This window comes from Solea solea, chromosome 12 (assembly GCF_958295425.1).
Source record: "Solea solea chromosome 12, fSolSol10.1, whole genome shotgun sequence".
NCBI lineage: Eukaryota > Metazoa > Chordata > Actinopteri > Pleuronectiformes > Soleidae > Solea > Solea solea.
In genome coordinates, this window is record NC_081145.1 from 4,197,873 (window position 1) to 4,221,455 (window position 23,583).

Here is a 23,583-nt window from a genome sequence, read left to right on the forward strand (position 1 = left end):
TGAGTTTTAATGTGTGTTGGAATGACAATAAAGAATCATGAATCTTGAATCTAGTTGACAATTAGTTGCTGTTGAGAATCAACTATCCTACAGTTGATGGACTATAGGGAATAAAAAATAAAAAATATATTCAATCAAACAAGAATAAAACAATTATATATAAACTATAATCTTATACTGACTATAGTGTATAGTGTAATGCCGTGTTATCTGGTGTTGTGCTGCTGTAACACAAACACGGCTTGAGTTTCTGGGATCTATCATGTACAGTAGTTGCAAGCGAAGGTGATCAGTGGTCGAGCGAGTCGTCCTTCAATTTGAAGGTTGTGGATTCAATTCTCGAGCAAAACACTTAAGCCCACGTTGCTCCTGACAGCTGTGCGGGCAGCGTGTGAATGGGTGTGAATTTACCATAAAACATTACTTACATGGAAGAACATTATATAAATGACATTAGTGTTAAAAGTTGTAATGAATAGCAGCAGCAGCAGCCTCCGCCTAATTGGGATCAGCTGTGAGCAGTCAGCTTAATGACACCTCAGCTACACCTGCAAGAAAATCACAGCAGCACAGTCCACTGCTTGCACAACTGCAGCCTCTGAGTCACACACAAACAAAGTGTCATCTCAACATTTATAATTATGGCGCAAAGTCAGTTTGAGAAGCTGTGCGGAGCAGCAACTGATTCATGATACTCAACATTTTATGTTATGAAGCTTGTGAGTGTAAACTGCAAACGACCGTCATTTCAAAAAGGTACAATGAGCTTTGTTTTTGGGAAATTACATTTAGCTTAAAAAGAATCTTGTCTAGATTTTGAGTAAAATACATCATAAGTTATTTTGGCAGCACAGGCTCAGGATTAGTTTCCTGTAATGTGTTTTTTTGTGCATCTGATACTAAAAGAGCAAAAGGATGAACCTTTTGCAATGATATTTCTGAAAATATCATTGCTATGATAACAGTAACTTTGCTTCGTTTAGTTTGATTTATTAAATGTCATCACTTCATACCGCTTAAGTGAAAAATGGCTTCTATTTTCATTTCTTTTCCACTGGAATAAATAAAAAAGGTGATTTAATGGGTCACAGTGACTTCTCCATGTCAAAGCAGCACTGACAAAAATGTATTTGTGTATTTGTCTGTGAGCATTATATTCGATGAGAATATCTAGACGTAGGTACAGGCCCAAAGAGGAAATGATTCGATTCTGAGGAGGTTTATGACATTCGTTCATTAATAACTCTGCTTTTTTTCTAGGTTACTGTGTCGTTTGGCTGAAATATGGATCTTTCTCTAGTTGTTCTATTGATTATATGAACAAGATTCCAGTTTGCATGCCTCAGACTTTTCTCACTTTCTCCTGACTCACCTGTAGAGGGCAGTGCAGGACATTGTTTAATGTCCGTGTCCTCTTGAATAAGCTTCTTTGTATGTGAACTAAAAGAAATATTATGTATGTAGACACGTGTCTAATTATACAAGTGTTAAATCCCTGCCTGCATTATATTTATATATATGTGTGTGTGTGTGTGTGTGTGTATGTATATATATATATATATATATATATACATATATATCTCAGTGCAGTGCATATGTCAGTGCATATGTATGTATATGTATATACATATCTCAGTGCAGTAAAGATATATATGTATATATGTATGTGTGTGTATATGTATGTATGTGTGTGTATATGCATGTATGTGTGTATATGTATGTGTATATGTGTATATATGTATGTATGTATATATATATGTGTGTATATGTGTATATGTATGTACAGTATATATATATATATATATATATATATATGGGTATGTGTGTATATATGTATATGTGTATATATATACATACATATATACATATGTATGTATATATGTATATGTATATGTATGTATGTATGTAGATATATAGAGAGAGATATGTGTATGAGATATATGTATATATACATGAGTTCACCACCAGAGGGCAGTCATTACCCGGCCACGAGGCAAGAATCAACATTGCAAAGGTAATAATTGCAGAGATTATGATGTAGCCTAAAAAAGGATTTGAACAGATTGTCCTGTTCTTTACTGCACTGTGTCTGTGGCTGCAGGACAGAAGACGCTGCAGACACTGTCCTTTCGTTCCTGCTTTCTTGCTTTCTTGCTGTCAGTCTGTCCTCCTTAAGAGACTAAGCTTAGACACTGGAGTGCATTGTCTTAAGGCGGGGAGCACTCCACTGGACACTTTAATTGGAGAGCCATCACTCAGGGAACAGATTAGGCAGGAGTGTTCGACACATCTCCCAACATTTGCCAACACGCACTGTGAATAGAGCCAGTGAGTAACTGAGTGTGTGTGTTCCAGGTATTACTCATGTTGTGGGGACCTCAGTCTGTTCAAAGTTCCCTTAAATGACTACATTTTAAGGTGGAGACATGATTGAGGTTTGGGTTAGACCAGTATTAGTTATGGTTAAGGTTCCAGGAAATGAGTAAGTCAATGCAATGTCCTCTGAAGTCATGAAAACCAGACTGTGTGTGTGTGTGTGTGTGTGTGGTGAGGGGCTGTTAATGTCGCTAAAGAGACAAATCTATCTTGAGATTTACTGACTGTACACACGCGGCTGAAGAGCCGGACAGACACGAGACAGAAGCAGCAGCCGTTTGCTTGTTGTTATTTATTATGATGTCATCACAGCCTCATTATTGCACGCATCATAAACTAGTGGAACTATGGCTTTGTGTCCAGCCAGTTCCAGAGTTGCAGCTTTGACTCCCTCAGCTTCATTTCATTCCACAGAGATCCTGTCTCGTCTCTAAGCCTCGAGAGCCAAGCACACATTCTGTTGAACAGCACAGAGCCTTTCGTCGAGCACATGGCAGTTGGCACAGAGTGAACAGAGGAAACCATGTCTGCTGTTGACGGGTTGTTGTTTGACAGGGTTATTCTTGGGTAAATCCAATTAATGAAGCTTCCAGATGGAGTCATGATAGGATGCAGTAATCTAGTGGAAAGCCAATGTAGTATTTTCCTGGCAGAATTTCCCAGCCTCCTCAAGGCTCCCTCAACGGGATGTGCCGTATTGGGCGTCCAGATTTGAGGAATTCTGGAAGTTCTGGGTCATACTGTAAAAGTCCACTGTGGTCAGCGTGACGTAAATGTCGTCACCCGTGGACTCTTTGCAGACCTACACAGAACATGTGGTCCAGTTCAAGAGAGACAACAAAGACAAGAAGTCCACTGGTACCTACACATTTACAATCATCGCTCAAATTATAAAATGAGGAGGGGGGGGGGGGGGGGGGCCAACCATGTGAGGACTACACTCAGTTTAGTATGAACAGTACCACGGCCGTATACACGAGGGCTGCACGACTGATTGCAAATTAATCGGAATTGCAATCTGACCAAAGGCCAAAGGTTTGGTTTGATGATGGAAACATTCAAATTTTCTTATATATTTTCTTTCATGAAAATTAGAGTTAAAATGAGAATATCTGTCAAAGAAAACACAATATGATTTAAAAAACCATATCGTGCAGCTTTAGTGTAAACACTAGCAGTGCTCTTTGGACAGGGAAGTATGACACAGGCCCAAATGTGGCTATGTATATCTCTATATATATATATATAGATATAACCATATGCAAAAATGGACTTAGTCTTACAGTCGGACATCACATTCAGTCGGAGCAATACGACTGTCAGTCACTGGTGTCCACTCTCATGTGCCCTGCTTTATTGTCTATTTACCTCTTAATGGGAACATGATTTACGAAAGTGACTTCAGGTCCTATTTAAGAGCTGAAACCCTAATGACTGGGACCATTAACTCCTCAGGAAAATGTTTATTGACTTTATAAATCAAGTGAGAAGTAGAAGCTCATTTTCCCATCGACTTCCATTCAAACAGCTACAGTAATTGCTACTTCCTGCGGCTTCACTTTTTAAACTGGGAAAACCGCGGCCGTTTTTCATAGAGCGTGTGTTGGCTGCTTGGTGATCCTGGCTGACAGAGACTCAGTGGCAAAGACAGAGTTGGCGAGGGAGAGGTTAAAGGGCTGAGGCGGACTGAGAGGGAGAGGGTCAGAGGAAGAGTGTGAGACTGTTGTTCATGACTAGTCCCTGGACTAAGTGAGAAGAAAATCAGGGTTAAGTGCTCTATTTGTGCAACCATTAAAATCTGTGAGTAGAGCGGTGCGAGGCCCTCACTGAGCCAAATCTCATCAGTCACTGCCAATTTGAATCACCACCAGCAAACCCCCGTTTCCCTCTTTATATTCGTCTTCTTTCACCCTCTCCTCTCACCCTCCTATCCAAGCAGACAAACACACATTCCAGCAGCGGATGTGGCGGTGGTTGTCCGTAGCAACCTGCCATGCGGGGTGTATCTTGTGGGAGCAGGACCACTGTGTGAATGGCTAAGCTTTCTGCTCACAAAAACTGAATCTCGGAGATGCTTTGAGCTTCCATGGCAGCACTGTGACTTCTGGGCTGTGGGAGTGCTTTACATAATCCAGCAGCAGCAGCAGCAGCAGCAGCAGCAGCAGCAGCAGCAGCAGCAGCAGCAGCAGCAGCAGCAGCAGCAACAGCCTTCTGCTCTCTCTCTCTCTCTCTCTCTCTGCCCTAAACACACAAGCCCCAATGTAGGTCGACTAGTCTTGGTGCATCCTCTAAAATTCTCTCAATCAGTCGTTCAGCGTGATAATCACATGGTGCTGTTAGGAGACCGACTGTGCCAAAGTGTGGATGGCTCGAAAAAAAAAAAAGTTCATCAGCTTCTTTGTATTGATGGAAAAATATCAAGCATAATAGTCAGACTTTATATTATTTAGACACATTACAGTATGTGCAATAGGGCTGCAATGACCAATCACTGACTTAGCTATCTATTCTGATAATTGATTAATGAGTTTGAGCGCTGTTTTTAATAATTAAAACACATTTTCTATTTTTTTTCATCTAAAATGTGAGTATTTTCAGTTTTTTTCTCCATTTAGCAAATAAATCAGAATCAAAACACATTTTGGAAATGTTTCATCTTCATAAATATGACTTTTCTGGTGTCTTCGCACCTTTTAACAAAGAAACAAGAATTAAAACATGTTTTCAGATATGTCAGCATGTTAAATGTGAATAATTCCTTGTGTCTTTGTTCCATACAAGAAAGAAATTAGAATTACAATAACTTTTTAGATTCCTCAGCTTTTTAAATGTGAATATTTCCTGGTTTCTTTGCTCCGTATGCGAAGAAATCAGAATAACAATAGGTTTTTAAAATTCTCAGATATTATTTTCTAGTTTCCTTTTATACAACAAAAGAGATTAAAATTAAAAGACATTTTTAGATTCTTCAGCATCTGAAATGTGAATATTTCCCACTTTCTTTCCACTGCGCTTCAAATAAAGTAGAATTAAAACAAGTTCTTTGATTTCTAAGCCTAATAAATGTTCAGGTCCTGGTTTCTTTGCTTCACATAATAAAGAAATAGTAGTAGTAATGGTTTGGGGACAAAAAGACATTTGTTGATGTTGCAACTTTGAGGTTTGGGAAACACCGTCGTGTGTCACCATGAGTCTAACAATAATTTAATAATTGAACACACTGTAAAATCACTTAGGTTACTAGTTTAAACCTTTTTGTTTGTCATTTATTCTCCTCCTTTTCTCTCAGATGTCACTCCACAGAGACTCTGTCACATTTCCAGCCCCAAACAGAGACTCTGATGGGTGTGTATGTTCTGTTAAGTGCTGAGTGGAATATGCAGATGAGTTCTACTCTAACATCCTTTGGTTAGCTGGGATCTGCCGGCAGCTGACACTGTGTGCTCTGCTTCCTCCTGTGAGCCTCTGTGGGACTGCCGGAGCCAGCTGCTCGACTCTGCCTCTCAGCGTCAACACATTTAACACAAGCGTAAACTGCACACTTCAATAAGCTGCCGAGCCAATGACTTCATCTTAATGGAATATGAGCTTCTCTTCCCATTCTTTCATTCACTGGAGCTGCTGAGCTGTAAAAATGTAAAGTCAGTGATGGGTGTCTTATTTTTTTTAATCACAGGCTGAGGAAAGAATGGGTGGAGGACGAGGAGGAGGAGGAGGAAGAGGAGGAAGTCCTTTTAACCCCGGAACTCCTCTTGTGTCACTCACTGTTTCAACACGTCAGGTAAGCGGTGGATGGCAGACACACTGGTGGGGGCTTTAAATAAAACATGTACTCTATACTGAAGTCACATTTACATCTACCAAACATGGATTCTGAGCTGGTAATGTAAACATGATCTCTTACAACGTTTGCTGAAGCACTATCAAAATACATTAAGGCACATAGCCATATTCAAAACATCAGCAAACACCATATCTGTGGGGCACGAAAAACCAACCAAACAAACAGAAGCTTCCACCCCACTGTCGTTGGACAAACTCACCATGTGTTCACCAAAGCAAGAGACAACTAATTCAGATCAAAAACTCTCCAAATAAATACTTCACCCCTGCCATTAATTATTATTATTATTATTATTATTATTATTATTATTATTATCATTATTATTATTATTGTTATTATTATTATTATTATTATTATTATTATTATTCGCCATTACAGCAGCACTACTTCACACTGCACACAGAGTTGCTTTGGTGAACACATGACTGGCCACTATGGCCATTTAGATAAAGGGATTCCAGAATCAGACATAGAAAAATGTATCAAAAGCAAAAATCTACTTTCCTTGAAAAAAGAAAAGAAAAATTGCTTAAATTAGTTCTTTACGCTGATCAAAGATAGAAATCATATTGACCAGAATGTGAAAAGGCAGATTCTCAAACATAAAATTGGGCGCTGACACTTAAGTCATTGTGTTCAATGGATTTTTGTTTGTAAGTCCATTCCAGCCGTTATTTTCTTTCCAGTTTATGCTTTTTGTCCACATTCACGAGACCGTTGTGCTGTTGGAACCATCAGTAGTGTAATATACAAATGTACAGATAAACGGTTATAACAATGAGACCTACAAAAAAGCATGAGAATAAAAAGTTGGTGGAATATTGCGGGTGAGGCGAGCATTTAGCCACAAATGTGCATCCGGACCGAGAGGGACACACACACACACCCTTCTACCATGATTAAGCACATGTCTATTTACACTGCGTCATAACAAAGCTATCAAAAACAAAGGCTCCAAAAATTCCTCCCTAAAAACTTTTTTTTGTTCTTTTGTTTCTCTACTTACAACAATGTGGATTCCATGTATGTACAACCCTAGAAAATAATTTAATTATAGTAACACACTTTCTACATTTATGAAACAATACAGTTCTAGTCCACAAGGACGGTTGTTTGTGTGTGTGTGTGTGTGTGCGTGTTTGTATGTGGACAGTGTAAACACTGTGTGTTTGTGTGTGTGTGTAAGATGAGGAGAGAAGGTTTAAGGGGGATGGAGATGATGATGTTAATCTAACAGTCGCAGGGGCAGATTTCATGAGTGGACTGTAGGTGGTCACAGAGAGGACGTGGTGGAGTCGACTATTTCTCTCCCGTTGCACACGGTCGGTACGTAGTGGGCACTGACCGAAGCTGGGGAAAGACATGAGAAGAAACACACAGTCAACACTTATTCTTCTTGTATCTGTCGCATTCACTAAACTCGCATTTATAAAACTTGTCGTAGGCTGGTTCACACTCGGGTTACGCGGTGGAAGCTAGTGCTTCTTATGGCGCTTTTCCACTCTACAGTTCTAGCACGATTTGGTTCGGCCCAGCTCAACCCAACTTGACTCTACTCCAATAAGGGACAGTACCTGATACCTGGTGCTTGTTATTAGCCAAGCCTCAGGCCCACCCACTGTCAATAGAGCTCTGCATATCACATGATTCTATGAACCGCCATGTTGGCAGCAGGTGCAGCAATTTAAATGTTCAGAACCGGTGTCAGAGTTCACGGTGCACTTCCATGGAGAATGACCGATATGTTGTTTGTATTGTTGAACAGTATGGAAGTGATTAAAGCATAATTAATGTTTCAATTAAGGTCAAAATTGAAATATAATCTTCTATTTTGGGTTCATATATTTGTACATCCGACTCCAGAGCAGTCAGTGCCTCCTCAGTCATGAACCTCCCTGGTCCTGAGCCAGTGTTCGGGAATGACTGGGTTCATGTGTTGCCTAGTTTTGTCACAATTAAAGCAAAATACGACGGGTAACGGTGTGTAACTTACCATGAGACGCATACGTGGTGGTGGCAGCCCCGCTGACACTGAAGCGATTGAGGTTAAGCCTGTGACTGGTCACATTCTTCTGGGGCTGGAACATGATGATATGGACCTTCGGTGCAAACATGCAGCCCAGCACCACAAAGCCACTCAGGCTCACTGAGATGCACATCGTGGTGGTCTGAACCTGCACACGACAGGAGGAGAACGAGGAGACACTCATTACTTATGATGGATAAATCCTGCTAATGCTAATGTAGAGCAAAGTAATTGCCATTAAGTGCTAATTTGATGATAGTAATCTGCAATAATGAACATTTTTTCAAAGGCACTTTGAGAAAATATAATAAATCCAGTTTTTAATATACATTATATAAATGCCTTAGGTAACCAACCAATTTATCTACACACACACACACACAGAGAATGAGGCCTGTAAAGTGACAATATAACTGTGTTGGCGATAAAAAAAACTTGTCAACAGTATCTCAGTGGTAGTTTTAAATCCATTCTTTCTGATTTTACCGTCTCTCTTAGTAGAAATTTGTCTTGGGGATTCCAAGCCTGGACAAATGGGGAGAGCTGCGTCAGGGGGGCATACGGCGTAATAGTACAATAGTATTCATTATATAGTGTAGTAATTTGATATTTTTAATAAAGTTGTTTAGTAATTGTGTTTATTGTGTGTATTATTGTATGCTGCCAAATTTACACCAAAACAATACAATTTACTGCTTTTTTTTTTAGATAAAAGAGATAAAATTAAATTAAAGTTAATTCAAATTTGGCCCGCCCCTTTTTGTCCCTCATGTGGCCCCTTAGGGAAAATAATTGCCCACCCCTGCTCTACACAGTTTGTATGGTGAACATGGTGGAACGGTGTTAAAGAAAAGAGCATGTTACAGCAGCTTTTTTCATCTGATGTAGTGGGGAAGCATTTCGGATGATATGGGTCAAGAAATGAGAAAGGAGAAAAACAAAAACCAATTTGCAGACACTGCCAGACTGCAATGACCCACACGATGGGGAATCTGAGTAATATGAGAAGCCACTTGGCAAATTATCACCTTGAAAAGATATGAGAAGATGAAATTCAGTGTAGCCGAATGTCTCTAAATCAAAGGTTTAAAACTCCACTTCCCCATACGAGCGCAAGAACTCAACACATTCTAAGATGAATTGTTGAATTTATAGTCCTATGGCCATTTTCTGTACAAAAGATTCAGAGGAAGGGTGAAAGTATACAATCCTCTCAAACACCACCGCCACCTTTCATTCTGTGCCATCTCCTGTGTAAGTTTGTTGAACCAATCCTGCACCAAGGTTATTATAGTTAATGAAAACTAACGAAAACTGAGGCACGTTTAAGCGTGTGCAGTCAAAGGAGTGAGATTTGAACATGTTTCCTTAATCTCAGTTGACATAACATGGTCATTTAATGACTTAATACGATCAATGTCTTACAAGCAGCTCCATTAAGTGTCAAAGATCGCCGTTGCAGTCGTATAATAGCAAGTCATAAAAATCACAGTGCTGTAAAAACTGCCAACAGCAGGAAACTCTTTAACGTAACATCTCCTCCTCTACGTAAATACATCATACTTGTGTGTGAGTGGGTTCTTGTCATGCTGGTGATGTTATACTTTCACTTCACTCATCTTAAAGCCAGATTAAGATAAAATAAAACAATCCTTTATCTGTCCCACGTTGAGGAAATGTGCAGGCAGGTAGGGGACTGAATTCCGACAATGTTCTTTGCCAGCAATCACAACAAAGGAGAAAAGAAATAAGGTAAAGAAATAAATAACATTAAATAGGGAATTAACCAAATAAATCCTTATTTTAATCAAGAGACAGACAGACAGACCGAGAGACGTGTGTGTGTGTGTGTGTGGGGCCTGGTCTAGCATCAGCACCCTTGTATACACTGCTGTCTGTGTGTGGAATTGTGTGCCTAAGATAAAAAATGTGTGTATGCTCTAGATTTGTATGGATCAGGTGAACACTGAAGCTAAAGCATCAAAAGTGAACATGTGTCAGCAGTTTGTCACTCTGTTACTGTGCAGCTTCAAGCTCACACGACACCTGTGCACCTGCCTGACTGCTCTGTGTGCACACTTGGATTAATCAACATTAAGGAGACACACAGGGGGACAAAAACTGGTCCCTGAAGGTCAGTGAGGATTAATAATAGAGTAGTTTGACATACAGACATTCATTAATTCATTAATTCATTGTCTACCACTTTATCCTCCATATGAGGGCCGCTGGAGCCCATCTCAGCTGACATTGGTTGACGTAAGTGACGTAACTGCATGGTTGATAAGCCCCTTCCAGCAGCGCGCTGTTCAAGAACCCATTTGTGGACTCGTTCATCCAGCTCTGGCCATCGCGCTTTCAGCCCCTCGATTAGCCTTCTCTGATTTTTTCATAGAAGTAAGAGTTACCTCTGCTTTTTGCCAGTCGTCCCTGACAAGTTTTTCACTCACTCCAAACTTTCTTCCTGCTTGGTTACCATTTTCGGCTGCGTACCTTATAATTTGCAGTTTAAATTCTGCAGTATAGCTTTTTCTTTTTCTTGTCTCTGTCTTTATGGTTTAGTCGTGTCATTTTTTCAGTGGTGCAGTAGCAGCGCTCAACATCCATGAACCTTCTCTGTGGTCTTCCTCTTTCTTCCTGCCCGGCAGCTCCATCTTTAACATCCATGGTCCAATATAATCACGATTCCTCGACTGTACATGACCAACCAATTTAAATTGCAGCCATGGCCGTAATCTGGTTCAGACCCAGATAAAAATTTGTTGTTGAGATCATTTTTAAGAAGTTTGCCCACTATAATAGAGATCACCCATCCATCACAAGAAAATCAGATTGATCCTTCAACAAACGTACAGATAAACCCATACTGATTAAGACATAACCTCCTACGTGGTGGTAATAAATAACTTTTACAAAAAGTTAAACTTCTCTTTTAGGATTGTAAGAACACAGAAATAAACATTTGTTCTTGAGTATGTGTGAGTGTGTCTGTACCCTGTAGTCGCTTGATGTAACATAAAAGATGGGGAGAAAGGCCAGCCAAATGATGCAGGTGGTATACATGGTGAATCCAATGAACTTGGCCTCGTTGAAGTTCTCTGGGCACTTCCTGGTCTTGAAGGCATACCTAGAGGAAGAGAGTCATGGTTCTGATCAGGCATACACCATGAGGAAAAGCATCAACACCTACAACCTCTGAAATATGATGAAATAGATACATCATTTGAAGGTTTTTTTAACCTCTAAGGCCTGGGACATACCATCTTAACAATTAGCTCAAGGCAAAATATTATTAAAAAGCCACTATGCTGCCTCGGGTTGGCACATGTTGGGGGGAAAAGTGTATTAGTCACTGGTGCCTCAAACACCACCTTGATAAGGTCTTTGAATCACCATTTGTCCCAGGCTTAAAACACAATGAAGCCAATGAAGCAGACACAAATCACTTAAGATGGCGGCTTTCATGCAGCGCTAACAGCTGCGACTCACTTACACAGTACACAGGATGACCAGGAGCACGTCGTATCCCAGTGACAGCAACATACTGGAGTCGCGTACGTTGCACTTGAGGATGACAGTCTGCCGTCGCTCTGGCAACGTGAAGCGCCGTGTACCTGGAACCTCCAGCAGCAGCCACACTGACACCATCACTAACTGAACGGAGATTAGGCTCAGACAGATAAACACCTGGAAAAAAAATGGACAAGAGAATGTTAAAGGGTAACTAAACCCCCTCTTCTGAAGCCTAATGACTTCTTCTTTCAGCATCTCCCTTTAGGGGTCGCCACAGTGGATCATCTACCTCCATCTTGCCCTAGCCCTTGTTTCCTCTTCCGTTATACCAGCTGTCCTTGTGTCCTTCACAACATCCATGAATCTTCTAACTCTGCCCAATGCCTGATATTGAAAAATGCCAAGAAGTGGAAAATCCCTCCACTAACGAGGTGCTCTGTGCATCAAGCTTCTCAATGGCTTACACCACGCTTCAAGAGGTGAAGAGAGAAAGGAAATGAAGCGACAACTCCAGTGTTAATAAATGTGGGAGGAGTCTGGAACAACACGCCTCTTGCTGATTGGACATTATTTGACGAAAGTGTGTACCAATGACACAGTCTTGATACCCATATACACTGGTTTACACTTGGAAAAAGTGGTTTGGGCTTTAGTTAAACTTTAAAGTCAAGACATGTCCATCACACTCACTGATGCATGTGCATGAATATAATGCTGCATTCACTGACCTGAGAGGACGGGCTAATGAAGCGTGGCCTCGTTGCACCCGCTCCGTCTTTCACACCACTGAATATCCGGGCAATTCTGTTGGTTTTGGTGAGGAGGGCAGAGTAGCAGACAGCAAATGATGTGCCCAGGCCGAGGCGACGTAGAGCACAGATGGCAGGAGATGGTTTGGCTAAGAAGAGGAAAGTCATGGCGTAGGACATGAAGACCCCCGAGAGAAGAATGTAACACAGCTCCCTGCCTGAGGCTTTCACCAGCGGTGTGTTGTTGTTTCGTACAAACACCCAGAACACCAGGCCGGTGCACATGAACCTAGAGACAGGAAGGTATGTTATGCAGACAGGCAGATAGGAATTTCAGGAAGTCAAAATTTGTAAGACGCTTATAAACTGGTAAACACGTGTTTGATGGTGTAATAACCACAGTCACAACTGGGCATTATGTCACAACGTTAATGATGTCACCAAATTGAGATGGGCATGTATCAGGGTTATTTAATCTTCATTTTTATACAGTCGGAGGATGGTAAGATGTGTTGCCTGTAGTATATACATATGCACCAGATACTTGAAGGTGACATAGACCGGAAGCTCCAATTAACGCTGCGTTTTTGTGTGTATCTGCGTCATTACCTCGTTTATGAAACCCTAAAGTTTCAGAACAAACAGTTCAGCCACTGCTGAGAAAATAGGGTTGTATTGTTTTCCTGGGCTCTGCGAAGCGGATCGACACTTCCTTAATTTGATGTCGTCATCAGAAATCCTCACCACCGTAGCGCCTCCCGGTGCGGGCACTAGTCCGGGCACATCCGGTTGCGTACATTCAACCGCAGAAGAAGAAGAAGAACTAGTCTCGTTGTAGCTGCTGAGATGCAGAGCATCCACCGTGCCAGAGGGGGAGCTGTGTATCTGAGCGCTGGCCTATCTATTACGTCACTTCCAGGTACCTGGCCAATCACAGGACAGTAGGAAAGCTCTCGTTGGCTGGCCAATCACAGCAACTGTTTGGTCTGAAACAGCGCGGCTGACGAGAGCGTCAGCGAGGAGATATTTTGATCGGCTCGTTTGCAGCGATTAGGAGGTTTTTAATCATGAAAACAAGTTAATATATGTAAGTAGACCTCCATAACTAACATATATGTGTGATACAAGCATTCTATGTCGCCTTTAACCAAAAACCTTGCAAACCCAATTTGGGCTGCAGTCTAAACAAGGCCAAACTTCACACATGCATATGTCAGCAGCAGAAAACATCAGATTTCTGAGTCCAGTCAGTATTTGCCTCGTGGAAGATTTACCTTACGGTAAATTTGGAAACAGAGGATAATGCAATGCAATTGTGGATAAAAATGAGCTGTAAAGGATGACATCGTCTTCCATTATTGTTTGATTTTGTTGCTCTGCTGCGATGATGTAGATTGATGATGTCAACACTGTGCATGCGTGCATGGATTCTAACGACTGTTTGCATTGACACATATCAGGTACACAGTATATCTGATTTATGACCACACATTGAAGTGACCTGAAAATAAAATAAAATTTAATCTGAGTCACATCAGAAAAAAACTGGATATGAGTCACTTTCAGCCTGGTAATTTGAATGAAGGCAAAGACGCTCTCAAAATTTGCCATTGTTGAAATGCCTTCCTCATGTCCTATGGTCGCCTCCCTTGAACTATTTGCTACATTGCTGCCTTGTATTGTCCAGTAGTACTGCTTTGTTTCATCTGTTTGGTACATATACATAAGCTGTCAAAACACATCCACAAATGAGGAAAAATGGACACAGAGTAGGCTCCACTGATTTTTATATCCATTTCTAGCGATGCGTATGACATGCTAACAATTGCAGCTTGGGTATGAACCAAGTAAACACAATCCATAATTGACACTTTTGCCCCTGTGGTTTTGAAATGGCTAGAAAAAATCACCATCTTTGCTCTTTAAATGTGTTATACTTTAGAGTCTTCCGAGTAGATGCCTGGTAAATCCAGTGTCTGACAAACAGTTACCTTGAAACATCCCAGCCTTCACTGAACACACGGACCTTTGAGGATAGTGAGAAACTGACACCATGTTGACAGCCCTTTATCACTCACCCTACACAGGCAACAGTAATTGGACCAATGGCCCAAGCATCCTCCCACATTATATAGTCCTCGGGTAGGTCGTAACAGGATGTCAGGTCGTCAGTGGGCCACTGGCCGGGAGCACAGGGCGAGCAGGTGAACTCATCAGCCAGGTATTCATGAGGCTCACAGGCTGTGCAGATCCAGCAGCAGTACTCACCTGGGAAACAGGAATATGAGCAGCAGAGTGTGACAGTGTGAGATTTTTTTTTCTTCCAAAAAGGCACATGTCGCTTGATATGTTGCTGTGACGAAAAAGAACATTGTCGGAATTCAGTCCCCTACCTGCCTGCATTTTCTTCATCTCATTACGCTCACAGGGGTCGCTGCACTGCGAGGTGGGCACCGCTTCTCTTGGCCAGTGAATCAGATCACTGCTCAAACTCAGGGTCTCAGCCCATTCGCCTACCGGCACGTAACCATAACGATCACCAGAGCGCTGGTAGCTGAAGATATTGTATCGGCCCATGCCGTCCCCCTGGGTATCAAACTTGACTGTTGTCTCACTGCCTGGTGGAGCGAAAGGGGCTGGAGGTGGTGGGAGGTGATGAAGGAGAAAAATGAAAGAAAGTGATAAGACGAAACGGAAAAGGAGATTAAACCTCGACATTCACAAACAATCATTTCATTGATGTCTCCTTGATGCCTCTTGAAAAAGCAGCAGAAAGGACACAGACAATAAGCCTTGGTCAATTAAACCTCTGGAGTTCAGAACAGACAGTAAAGGACATTACAATAGTGTTTTCATTAGTGAGGACCAGCCGGTTCCAAAAGTATTGGCTAAGAGGCTATAAATGCCTGGTATGCTTAGTGATGTCTGTGTGTATCAATGGCCCCCCGTCCTTCCCTTGGGCCACATAGGGACAAAAATTGCTCGAAAATCTAGTCTCAGAAAGTTTATCACCAAATGCATCATTAACAAACTGCCCATAAAGTCATAGGCATGAAAGCAGAAGACTGAATCCCTGGACAGCGCTATAGCTACCCACACATTGATAGAATTAGCCTCTGGGTCTCTTATGTGAGGGAGGTATGCTGCAGAAACTTCCAAATTGGTTTGTATACAAGTTGTTATGAAAGGATTACCATCTACCCTGAGGACCCAGGAACAGAAGAGATTGTAAAATTGGCAGGATGCGGAAACCATAAAAAGGCAACGACCAAAAGACAAGGACAAAAGCGTCTGGACTGAGGATTTTGATTCGATACATGCAGCGTTGGACTTGCCAGTGCTGACACTGGGTTGTTCTGACTTAGACAAAGTGTGTGTCACTGCTCCAGTGCGACTTCTGTCCTCGCAGCAAGGCAATCAACTCTGAGCTGTTGACACGCCGCACAGACAGAGCGGCGTGTTATACGCTGCTGTCACATGATGATGTGGCTGGGGAGAGTGCAGCATATGCTCGCCTCACAAAGCATCACTCTTCAGTGTATAACGAGGCTCTTGGTCATCACTGCCCAGCTGCATAGACTCCAATGTGCCTCAGGGCTGTTGCGGTTATTGCAGTACCACGGTTACGCCATCTTGTCACGCCCACTATAGTCATATAACATCACATAATCCCCAAAGGAAATTATGAAAGTCCCTTGGCACAGTGGATCACACATGGTAAATAACTGTTCATTTACACCTTTTCCTGCTTTTAGGGATAATTGTACATAAAAATCACTTTTTTATAAAGTCAGGTTTTTACCCTGTCGGTCACGGTTGACTGCTCAGACGATGGCTTGGTGCCTTTAAAATAATGTATGTTATGACTTGGTGCTATACAAGTACAAGTGATGTGAATTGGTAGCAACTGAAGGCAGTTGTGCTGCTGTGATATCAGTTGATGAAGCTGACATGTCAGATGTGTTTCCGCACTGTAATCTTCATGATGATGAGCTGCCAGAGATTTGATTTCGCCTCAACTTCACAATCTCCTAAATATGGAACTAATCACAAACATGGCGGCCACCGAAGAGTAGCTGTCTTTCGACTCAGCTGTTGCTTCCATTTTAAGCAACTTCCTCCTCGGAGCGCCCCCGGGCAAAATGTTGTTAGACGCCATAGAAAGCCGTCGCTCCTGGAAAACAACCACATTTGACATGTTCTCCGTTCTCTGGATCGTTGGTCTGACTGACAAAAAAGCATTTTCATCTGCGTTTGTAAGTCAAGTCGGAGGTGACTACACTCAGCTTCCTCCAAAATGCCATGAATCAAATGGTGAAATGTTGTATTTACATTTCATTGCTAAAAGTGCACTAGAACACGATCAACTACATGATTTGTTCAGAATTTATGTATCAATGACTGGGCCTGAACTGAGTTTTCCTTGTTTCACTGGACTACAGCCTTGACAGCCCATACTCAATCGCAAATGAGATTGAGATGGAGTCTGGAGTTAGCTGGGCTAATTTAATTCTACTCGATTTTAAAATTCTATGAGTGGGATTATGTCATGTTGTCTGGGCTTTTTATTTTGTATCAGGCAGTTATCGCAGCAACATCACTGGTTTGACAAATCTCAAGAAAAACAGCCTTAATGTATCTTTCAGCTTGATGGGATCAGTGAAAGGAATATACAGGTTGCAGATAAAAGTGTGTAGTTTTGCTGGACAGTGTGATGGTTAAGGCATCGCTGTGGTCGGCCGTGATGATGGAACTCTGACCAGACGCTTAGCTGTATTGTTTGTGTGTGCGTGTGTGTGCAGATCCAACAGTGACAAGGGCTAAAGCTGTGCTATTGTTGTGAAAGCCTGGCGTCAGAGAAGAATGGTGTGTCAGATGACAGCAGAGGGGGGTTTATGGTTTATGAAATCCATAAATCACAGAGACAACCCAACCGTCTATCTCGCTGCTTCTTCCGATGGTTGCAGGAAATTCTAAGTGTCAAGTCTTTGGAATTTGGGGATAAATGTTGTAGGTGACAGCTAAATGAATATGATTTCAATAAGACGGTGCTGATAATATCTTTGGCAAAGATGAGATATGAATCCATTATACTGCAAGTTGACAGATAATAAAGTCTGTTATTAACAGGGAGCAGCGAGACAAGCGGGTCCTCATCCTTTCACAAACCCATACACACTCGCAGAAACACTTTGCCACTCGCTGATTATCATAACTGCATCTTATTAGGACCTTCGATGTATGCTGAAGTCTAATTAGCTGCATGTGGTAATTATGTCTAATACTGACTAAAGAGATAACAACGTTAACCCACAGACGCTGTGTTGTCCTTGACTTTCCTCAAACATCACACAGACCAGGAGCGTTGACAAGTCCTTCCTTTGGCCAACATCAGCGACCTTGCTGACATGACAGAGCGGCTTATCAGGAAAGTGTATGAGGGTGCAAGTTAGAGAAGGCCACCGAGACTCGAGTGACTGCAGAGCGCTGATACAGACACGCCAGGTCCTTGACTGAGGGACGCCAACTATTCTCCTCAACACTGAGGTTCAGAGAACAAAGGATTTAGATTTGAACTTAACACTAAGGTGTAGCTGTATGATAACATCAGTATCATTAGGTAGTATCATTTGTTCAAAAAGTATATTGTGATGAGATTTTTTTTCCATCACCCAGCCCTATAGCTAGCATTAGATCAGCGGTGTCAAACTCAAATCACCTGGGGGCCAATGAGCATCTAGTCTGGTCAAGCAGGGGGCCCACATAGAGGGAAAAAAGTGGAAAAAACAACTATTTATAGCCGGTGGGCAATATAAGATGTTTATTATGATATAAGACAAAGTAAAAGTGCTTGTTTTGATATAAAATGATTCACAATAAAAACATATTTATGATGAACAAAAACAGAGAATTAAATTGAAAATTTAGCAAAAAATGACGAGGATAATTGTGATTAAAACAGCTTAAATACATGTCATTTCATGTTGAGTGTAATACATTTAATAAAGCAATGATTACAACCGAATGTCTTATTACTATTATAAAAATATTGCCGGCAAATACATTTATCCTTATATTGGGTCTCTATTCCATCACCTCACCGCACAGTGGTGGGCGGGCCACATGTAATCGATTGGAGGGCCACATTTGGCCCCCGGGCCACCAGTTTGACGCATACCTCCACAGGTTTCTGTGCCCATCTCATTGGGGCTTAATTGAACCCTGAACTGTTGTTAAGCAAAAAAAAAAAGAAAAAAGGTCAGCAGTGAGTCAGCCCAGTCCTCTACATGAGTGGCATGAGCTAAGACGTGTAAAAATAGCACCACAGCCCAGAACAGCTGGAAAAGCCAAGACAAAATGAAAATGCAGACTCTAAAGTGTCCTGTGATGGACTGTGACCTGTCCAGAGTGAACCCGGCCTCTTACTGTGTGTCAGCTGGGATCATTTCCCCCCTATGAGAGGATAAGTGGCACAGATAATTGTACATAAGTACATAATACCATGGTTATTCAGTTGGAGGTGGAGAAAAACAATCATCACAAAGATCATTACAGTTCATCCTCTTGGATTCATGAGCATAGGTGCAAAACTTGGTCCCTTGGGTTGATGTTGAGACATTTACGTGGATGAATGAAGTGTTTTTTTTCGTCCAGCTGCTCCCACAGGAGTCACCGCTGCACATTTTCCCTGTCCGCATTGTTGCTTTGACATACTTTAGATTTATCATCAGATGCTGTTACTGACACAACCCTCTCCACTTATTATCACATCAGCATGCAGGCTACCAGGGCCAGGATCTTCCACTTGGACGATGACCTGCTCTGTCACTGAACCTCAGCTGGCTCAGTTTGACCCACAGGTGATAAAAAGATATTTAAAAGTAAGATGTAGGATTCATCCTCTGCAAACAAGGACTGTCTGTACCATATACAGATATCTGATGTATATGGTACAGTGCTCTGTAAACCAATGTATATGAGTATCCAGGTGCAATCTTCACAGTTTAGTGTAAAGTATTGAAATTATTACCTACACCAGCTACTGCATTCAAATTGTGCCGTTGTTTTGTGTTACTGGTTTGTGTTTTCGTTTACCCTCATGTCCAACCAGAGCGAGGCTTGTTGTCCCAGACTCCTCCCCCTTTCATAAAAGCTGTTGCGACGCCATCTTTCTGAACGATTGAGAGGCTTGTCTTCACTGAGCACCTCACACAGCTGCAACTGGATGTCAGATTCACTACCAGAGCACGCCCCCTGCACGGCTCCCCACTCTCAGCCCACTTCTTGGCATTTTTCAAAATCAGGCATTAGTTTAGTAATTTTTAAACACCACTACTCACCAGGAGAGCAGCTAAAAGGACGTCTGTGCTGCAGCTACAGTTTTCTACAACATGCTTCTGTGTGATGCAACTTTCATGAACCAAGAACTGAACCTGTATGATCACTTGAAGAATGAATATGTGATGACTGCTTCCTATAGCGACCAGAGGGCTTTCCTGCTGTGTCTTCATAGTTAATACATACTGTAACATCCTGAAGAAAAGAATCGCTGATTAGCGATTTATGTGTAATTGTCTGTACATACAATTCTCCCTGCCAGGCCAGTTCACTTCAGCTGAGACCCTCGCACATTAATCACAGTTGGGGAGTTGTCAGCATTCAAAGGCGAACCATGTCTTTCTAAGTCGTTCTAACTCCACCAAGTGAAGAGTCTTTAGTGCGGTGATTCACAAAGATTAAGGTTCTGTCCACACAGAAACAAGTCGGGGTGAATATGCAATTTTGCATATTGCAGAAAACTTTTTAAAAAATGACAAAGGAAAAGATTATTTGCGTCTCTGTGGTGATGTGCCTCAAATCTGCACCAGATTACCAACAAACAGCTGAGGCCGGAGAATATAAAACAAATAACAGTAAAATAAAAGGTGAGACAAACTGCTAGTATATAAAGGAGCCAAACCAGATCCCTCATTTTTGAGAGATATTTAGTGTCCTTGCTAATGTGAGAATCACCTTATTATTCTAGCTTAATTAGATGCACTGTGAAAACAGGCTTTTAGCCATGTCGGAGCTAAAGTGAAGCCCAAGGGGGATTGTGGGTATTAAAAGCAGTGAAAGACAGAGAGAAGGCAAAAGGGGCTTTGGTGGAATAAGTAATCTAAAAGCAGGGAGAAAGGGGACATACAGATTTATTAAGGGGGCTCTTTTCTTAGTGTTAAAGTGTCGCTAAATTCCAAAAGCTGGCTGGTTAAACTGTGTCCTCAGGAATGGAGAATTGTGTTTGATTTAGATTCAAACTCAACAAAGTAAATAGTGCATTAAGTATGAGATATGGACACTATAAACGTCACTGTAAATATAGTCATATTTCTTAAGCATGTTAGAGAATATGATCAAAAGAATATAAGAATGCTCTGACACACTATGACATGCAGACATAAACATGGCGTGGAGGAAGAGGGATGCTGCTGATGCTGCTGCTGCTGCTGAAGGACACACAGTCCACATTGTCCATCTTTTCTTTTGTTGTGTCTGAGCACAAGCCCACAAGCATCACCCACGATTGACAACTCCTCGCCCCGCCTCCCGATGACCTATGAACTCGCGCAGCACTGTGGCCGATAATTGGTTGGAGTCATACTTGCAGTGTTGCCAGTCCTCCAAACAAGACACGGCAAGAATCTGCGACACTGTCTTAGATAATCTGACATGTTGACCATGGTGAGAGTCTGATGCGAACATTCGTCACTTATGTCAAATCCAAACAAAGGATTTCAAACACCAAGATAACACATTTGAAGTTACAGATGGAGGCAGCCGTGGATTAACATCGCCTGTGTACCGTGATCTAAAATTACACTTTTTTCCAGGGAGAGAACAGTTTACAAAGTCCAGTTTCCAGGCATAGAAATAGCAGTGAACATATTCTAAAGCATGTGAAGACTTAAACAGGTGTAGATGTTATTGGTGAGCTTTTTGTTAAGGGGCTAAAATCTGAACCGCAGTGTTTCAGTGAAACAGTGGCGCACTAAGCAACACGCTGAGTGAAGTCACTGTTGATACTGCTCATTCATTTTCTACCACTTTATCCTCCACGTGAGGGTCACAGGGAGCTGGAGCCTGGACCGGTCACCCCGCCATCACAGGGCAAACATACGGAAGCAAACAATCATTCACTCACACATTCACACCTCCTCATACGGTCATAGAGCGTCCAATTAACCTAATCTGCATGTTTGACTGTGGGAGGAAACCCGAGCACTCACAGGGAGAACAGAAAGGCCCTTGTTCAAACTGGGATGCAAACTGCCGACCTCCTCGCTGTGAGGCAACAGTGCTCGCCACTATGTATCAGTAACAACTACACTTCAAAAAAACACCTTTGAACTCTCCCTTTAATGGTATGGCCGACATGTTTTTTTTGCTCCCTTTTGTTTCCACTGCGGTCAATGACCTTATACATCTGTGGCTCACAGTGACACATATGTAGACACGCTCCTGAGCATATACAGTTATGTATGAATGAATGAACGCCCATGATGCTACAAACACACATGCAGAGACAGGGCACATAAGCTGTATTTGTTCTCCCTGCAGATTCAGTCCTTTGAGACAGAGGCGCTCCCTGCGCTGCAGAGCAACAGGCCGCGAGGGAATAGAGCGAGAGAGAGAGGGAGAGAGAGTCGACAACACGGGAGCGAAATGTATAGGAGGAAAGGTGCGGCGGCAGAGGACTGAGGCTTGACTTGAAAGAAAGGTGCTGAGATAGAGGAGACAAAAGAAGGTAACAGCGGTCCAAAAGCGGGAGGTTCTGGGAGGGAGGATGAGCTGCAAGACAAGATAAGGGCAAAGAAAGGAAGGAAGTGACAGGAGAAAGAAAGCAAGGGAGCAGGAAAAACAGGGAGACAGCTGAAGAGCAAGAAACTGATGTGACGGCAGCCGAGATATAGGTGGATGGAGAAAAGCCTTTAGATGTGGAATCAATAGAGAAAAGGTGAAGGATGGATGGAGTGATGGAGTGCGGTGGAGTGCAGAAACAATGAACCACAGAGAGGCGGTGGAGGCAGGAGAGAGAAACCTTGTGAAGTCTGAGTGGGATGTGCTGCTTTTGAATGTAGAAAGAGTATAGGACACATTCTGGGTGACAAAAGGGAAACGGACACGGGAGGGAGAGAGGGAGGGAGGGAGGGAAAGGTAGAGTGATGGAGAGTGAGAGAAAAGATGGAGGGTGACAGAGTGAGGGAGAGAAAGAGGTAGAGAAGTGAAGGTTGTTTGCGCGCATCTAAACGTTGCAGTAAGCTCTCTGCTCAATACGGCCCTGCAGGCACACCGCCTCTGCTAACACAGACATATCACACACACACACACAGACAGGAGGGGGATATCACATCCATCACCACTATTTGAACAGAAGACCGTGTGCATGTGTGTGTATTCTGATGTGTTTGCTGCAGATCGGGGTGGTGGGCGGGTGGGAGTTGAATGATGGCTTTGAGAAGCGTGTGGGTTGGGGGTGTCTGCAGTTTCATGCTCGTCAAAAAAACAGCTTTTCAAGCTTTGTAAAAAAAAATAAAAAAAATCCGCTGACTGTTTCGCACGTGTGTTTGTGTATGCGTCTCCTGTGCGTACCAAAAGTGTGTTTTATGTTTTTGCAAAGTACGCAGCGAAGCACTCATAAAAATGCGCAAATGTGCCCCTGAGTCTGTCGGGAGCAGTTCCCATGATCTGCCGGATCACTCCAACAATGGGCAATAGTGTCGGCTTCATTACCATAGCAACTAGCTGAGATGAGAAGGGGCATATGAAAACACACACACACACACACACACACACGACATACTGCCTCAGTGCACCACATACACTGTCAGTAACACATAACAGAGCACAGTAAAAGACGGCTCGCTGTGGCGCGCTGTGAGCTGGAAGTTTAAAACGAGGGGGGACAGTAATTCACTTTATCTAACCCTAACCCACGAGGATGTGAGTGAGATCAAACTTTGACGCGGCGCAATCTGTTTTTAATGACCGCGCATGTGTGTAAGGGCGAGGAGACGCGAGCGAGATGAGAGAGAGTT

The 23,583-nt window shown here is 42.3% G+C and overlaps 1 protein-coding gene across 2 annotated transcripts in view; it reads right to left on the reverse strand.

Moving 5' to 3' along the window:
• Positions 1-6,847: 6,847 nt before the first annotated feature.
• grm3 (glutamate receptor, metabotropic 3) overlaps positions 6,848-23,583 on the reverse strand; it is a 54,216-nt gene continuing 37,480 nt past the window's right edge. For both annotated transcript variants that reach the window (XM_058645391.1, XM_058645390.1), the window contains 7 exons: positions 14,902-15,144; positions 14,587-14,776; positions 12,488-12,797; positions 11,740-11,933; positions 11,241-11,373; positions 8,214-8,394; positions 6,848-7,570 (listed from right to left, as the gene is read on the reverse strand). In XM_058645391.1, the coding sequence (XP_058501374.1) occupies positions 7,494-7,570; positions 8,214-8,394; positions 11,241-11,373; positions 11,740-11,933; positions 12,488-12,797; positions 14,587-14,776; positions 14,902-15,144 (1,328 nt within the window). In that variant the 3' untranslated portion in view covers positions 6,848-7,493. The remainder of the gene's footprint in view (positions 7,571-8,213; positions 8,395-11,240; positions 11,374-11,739; positions 11,934-12,487; positions 12,798-14,586; positions 14,777-14,901; positions 15,145-23,583) is intronic.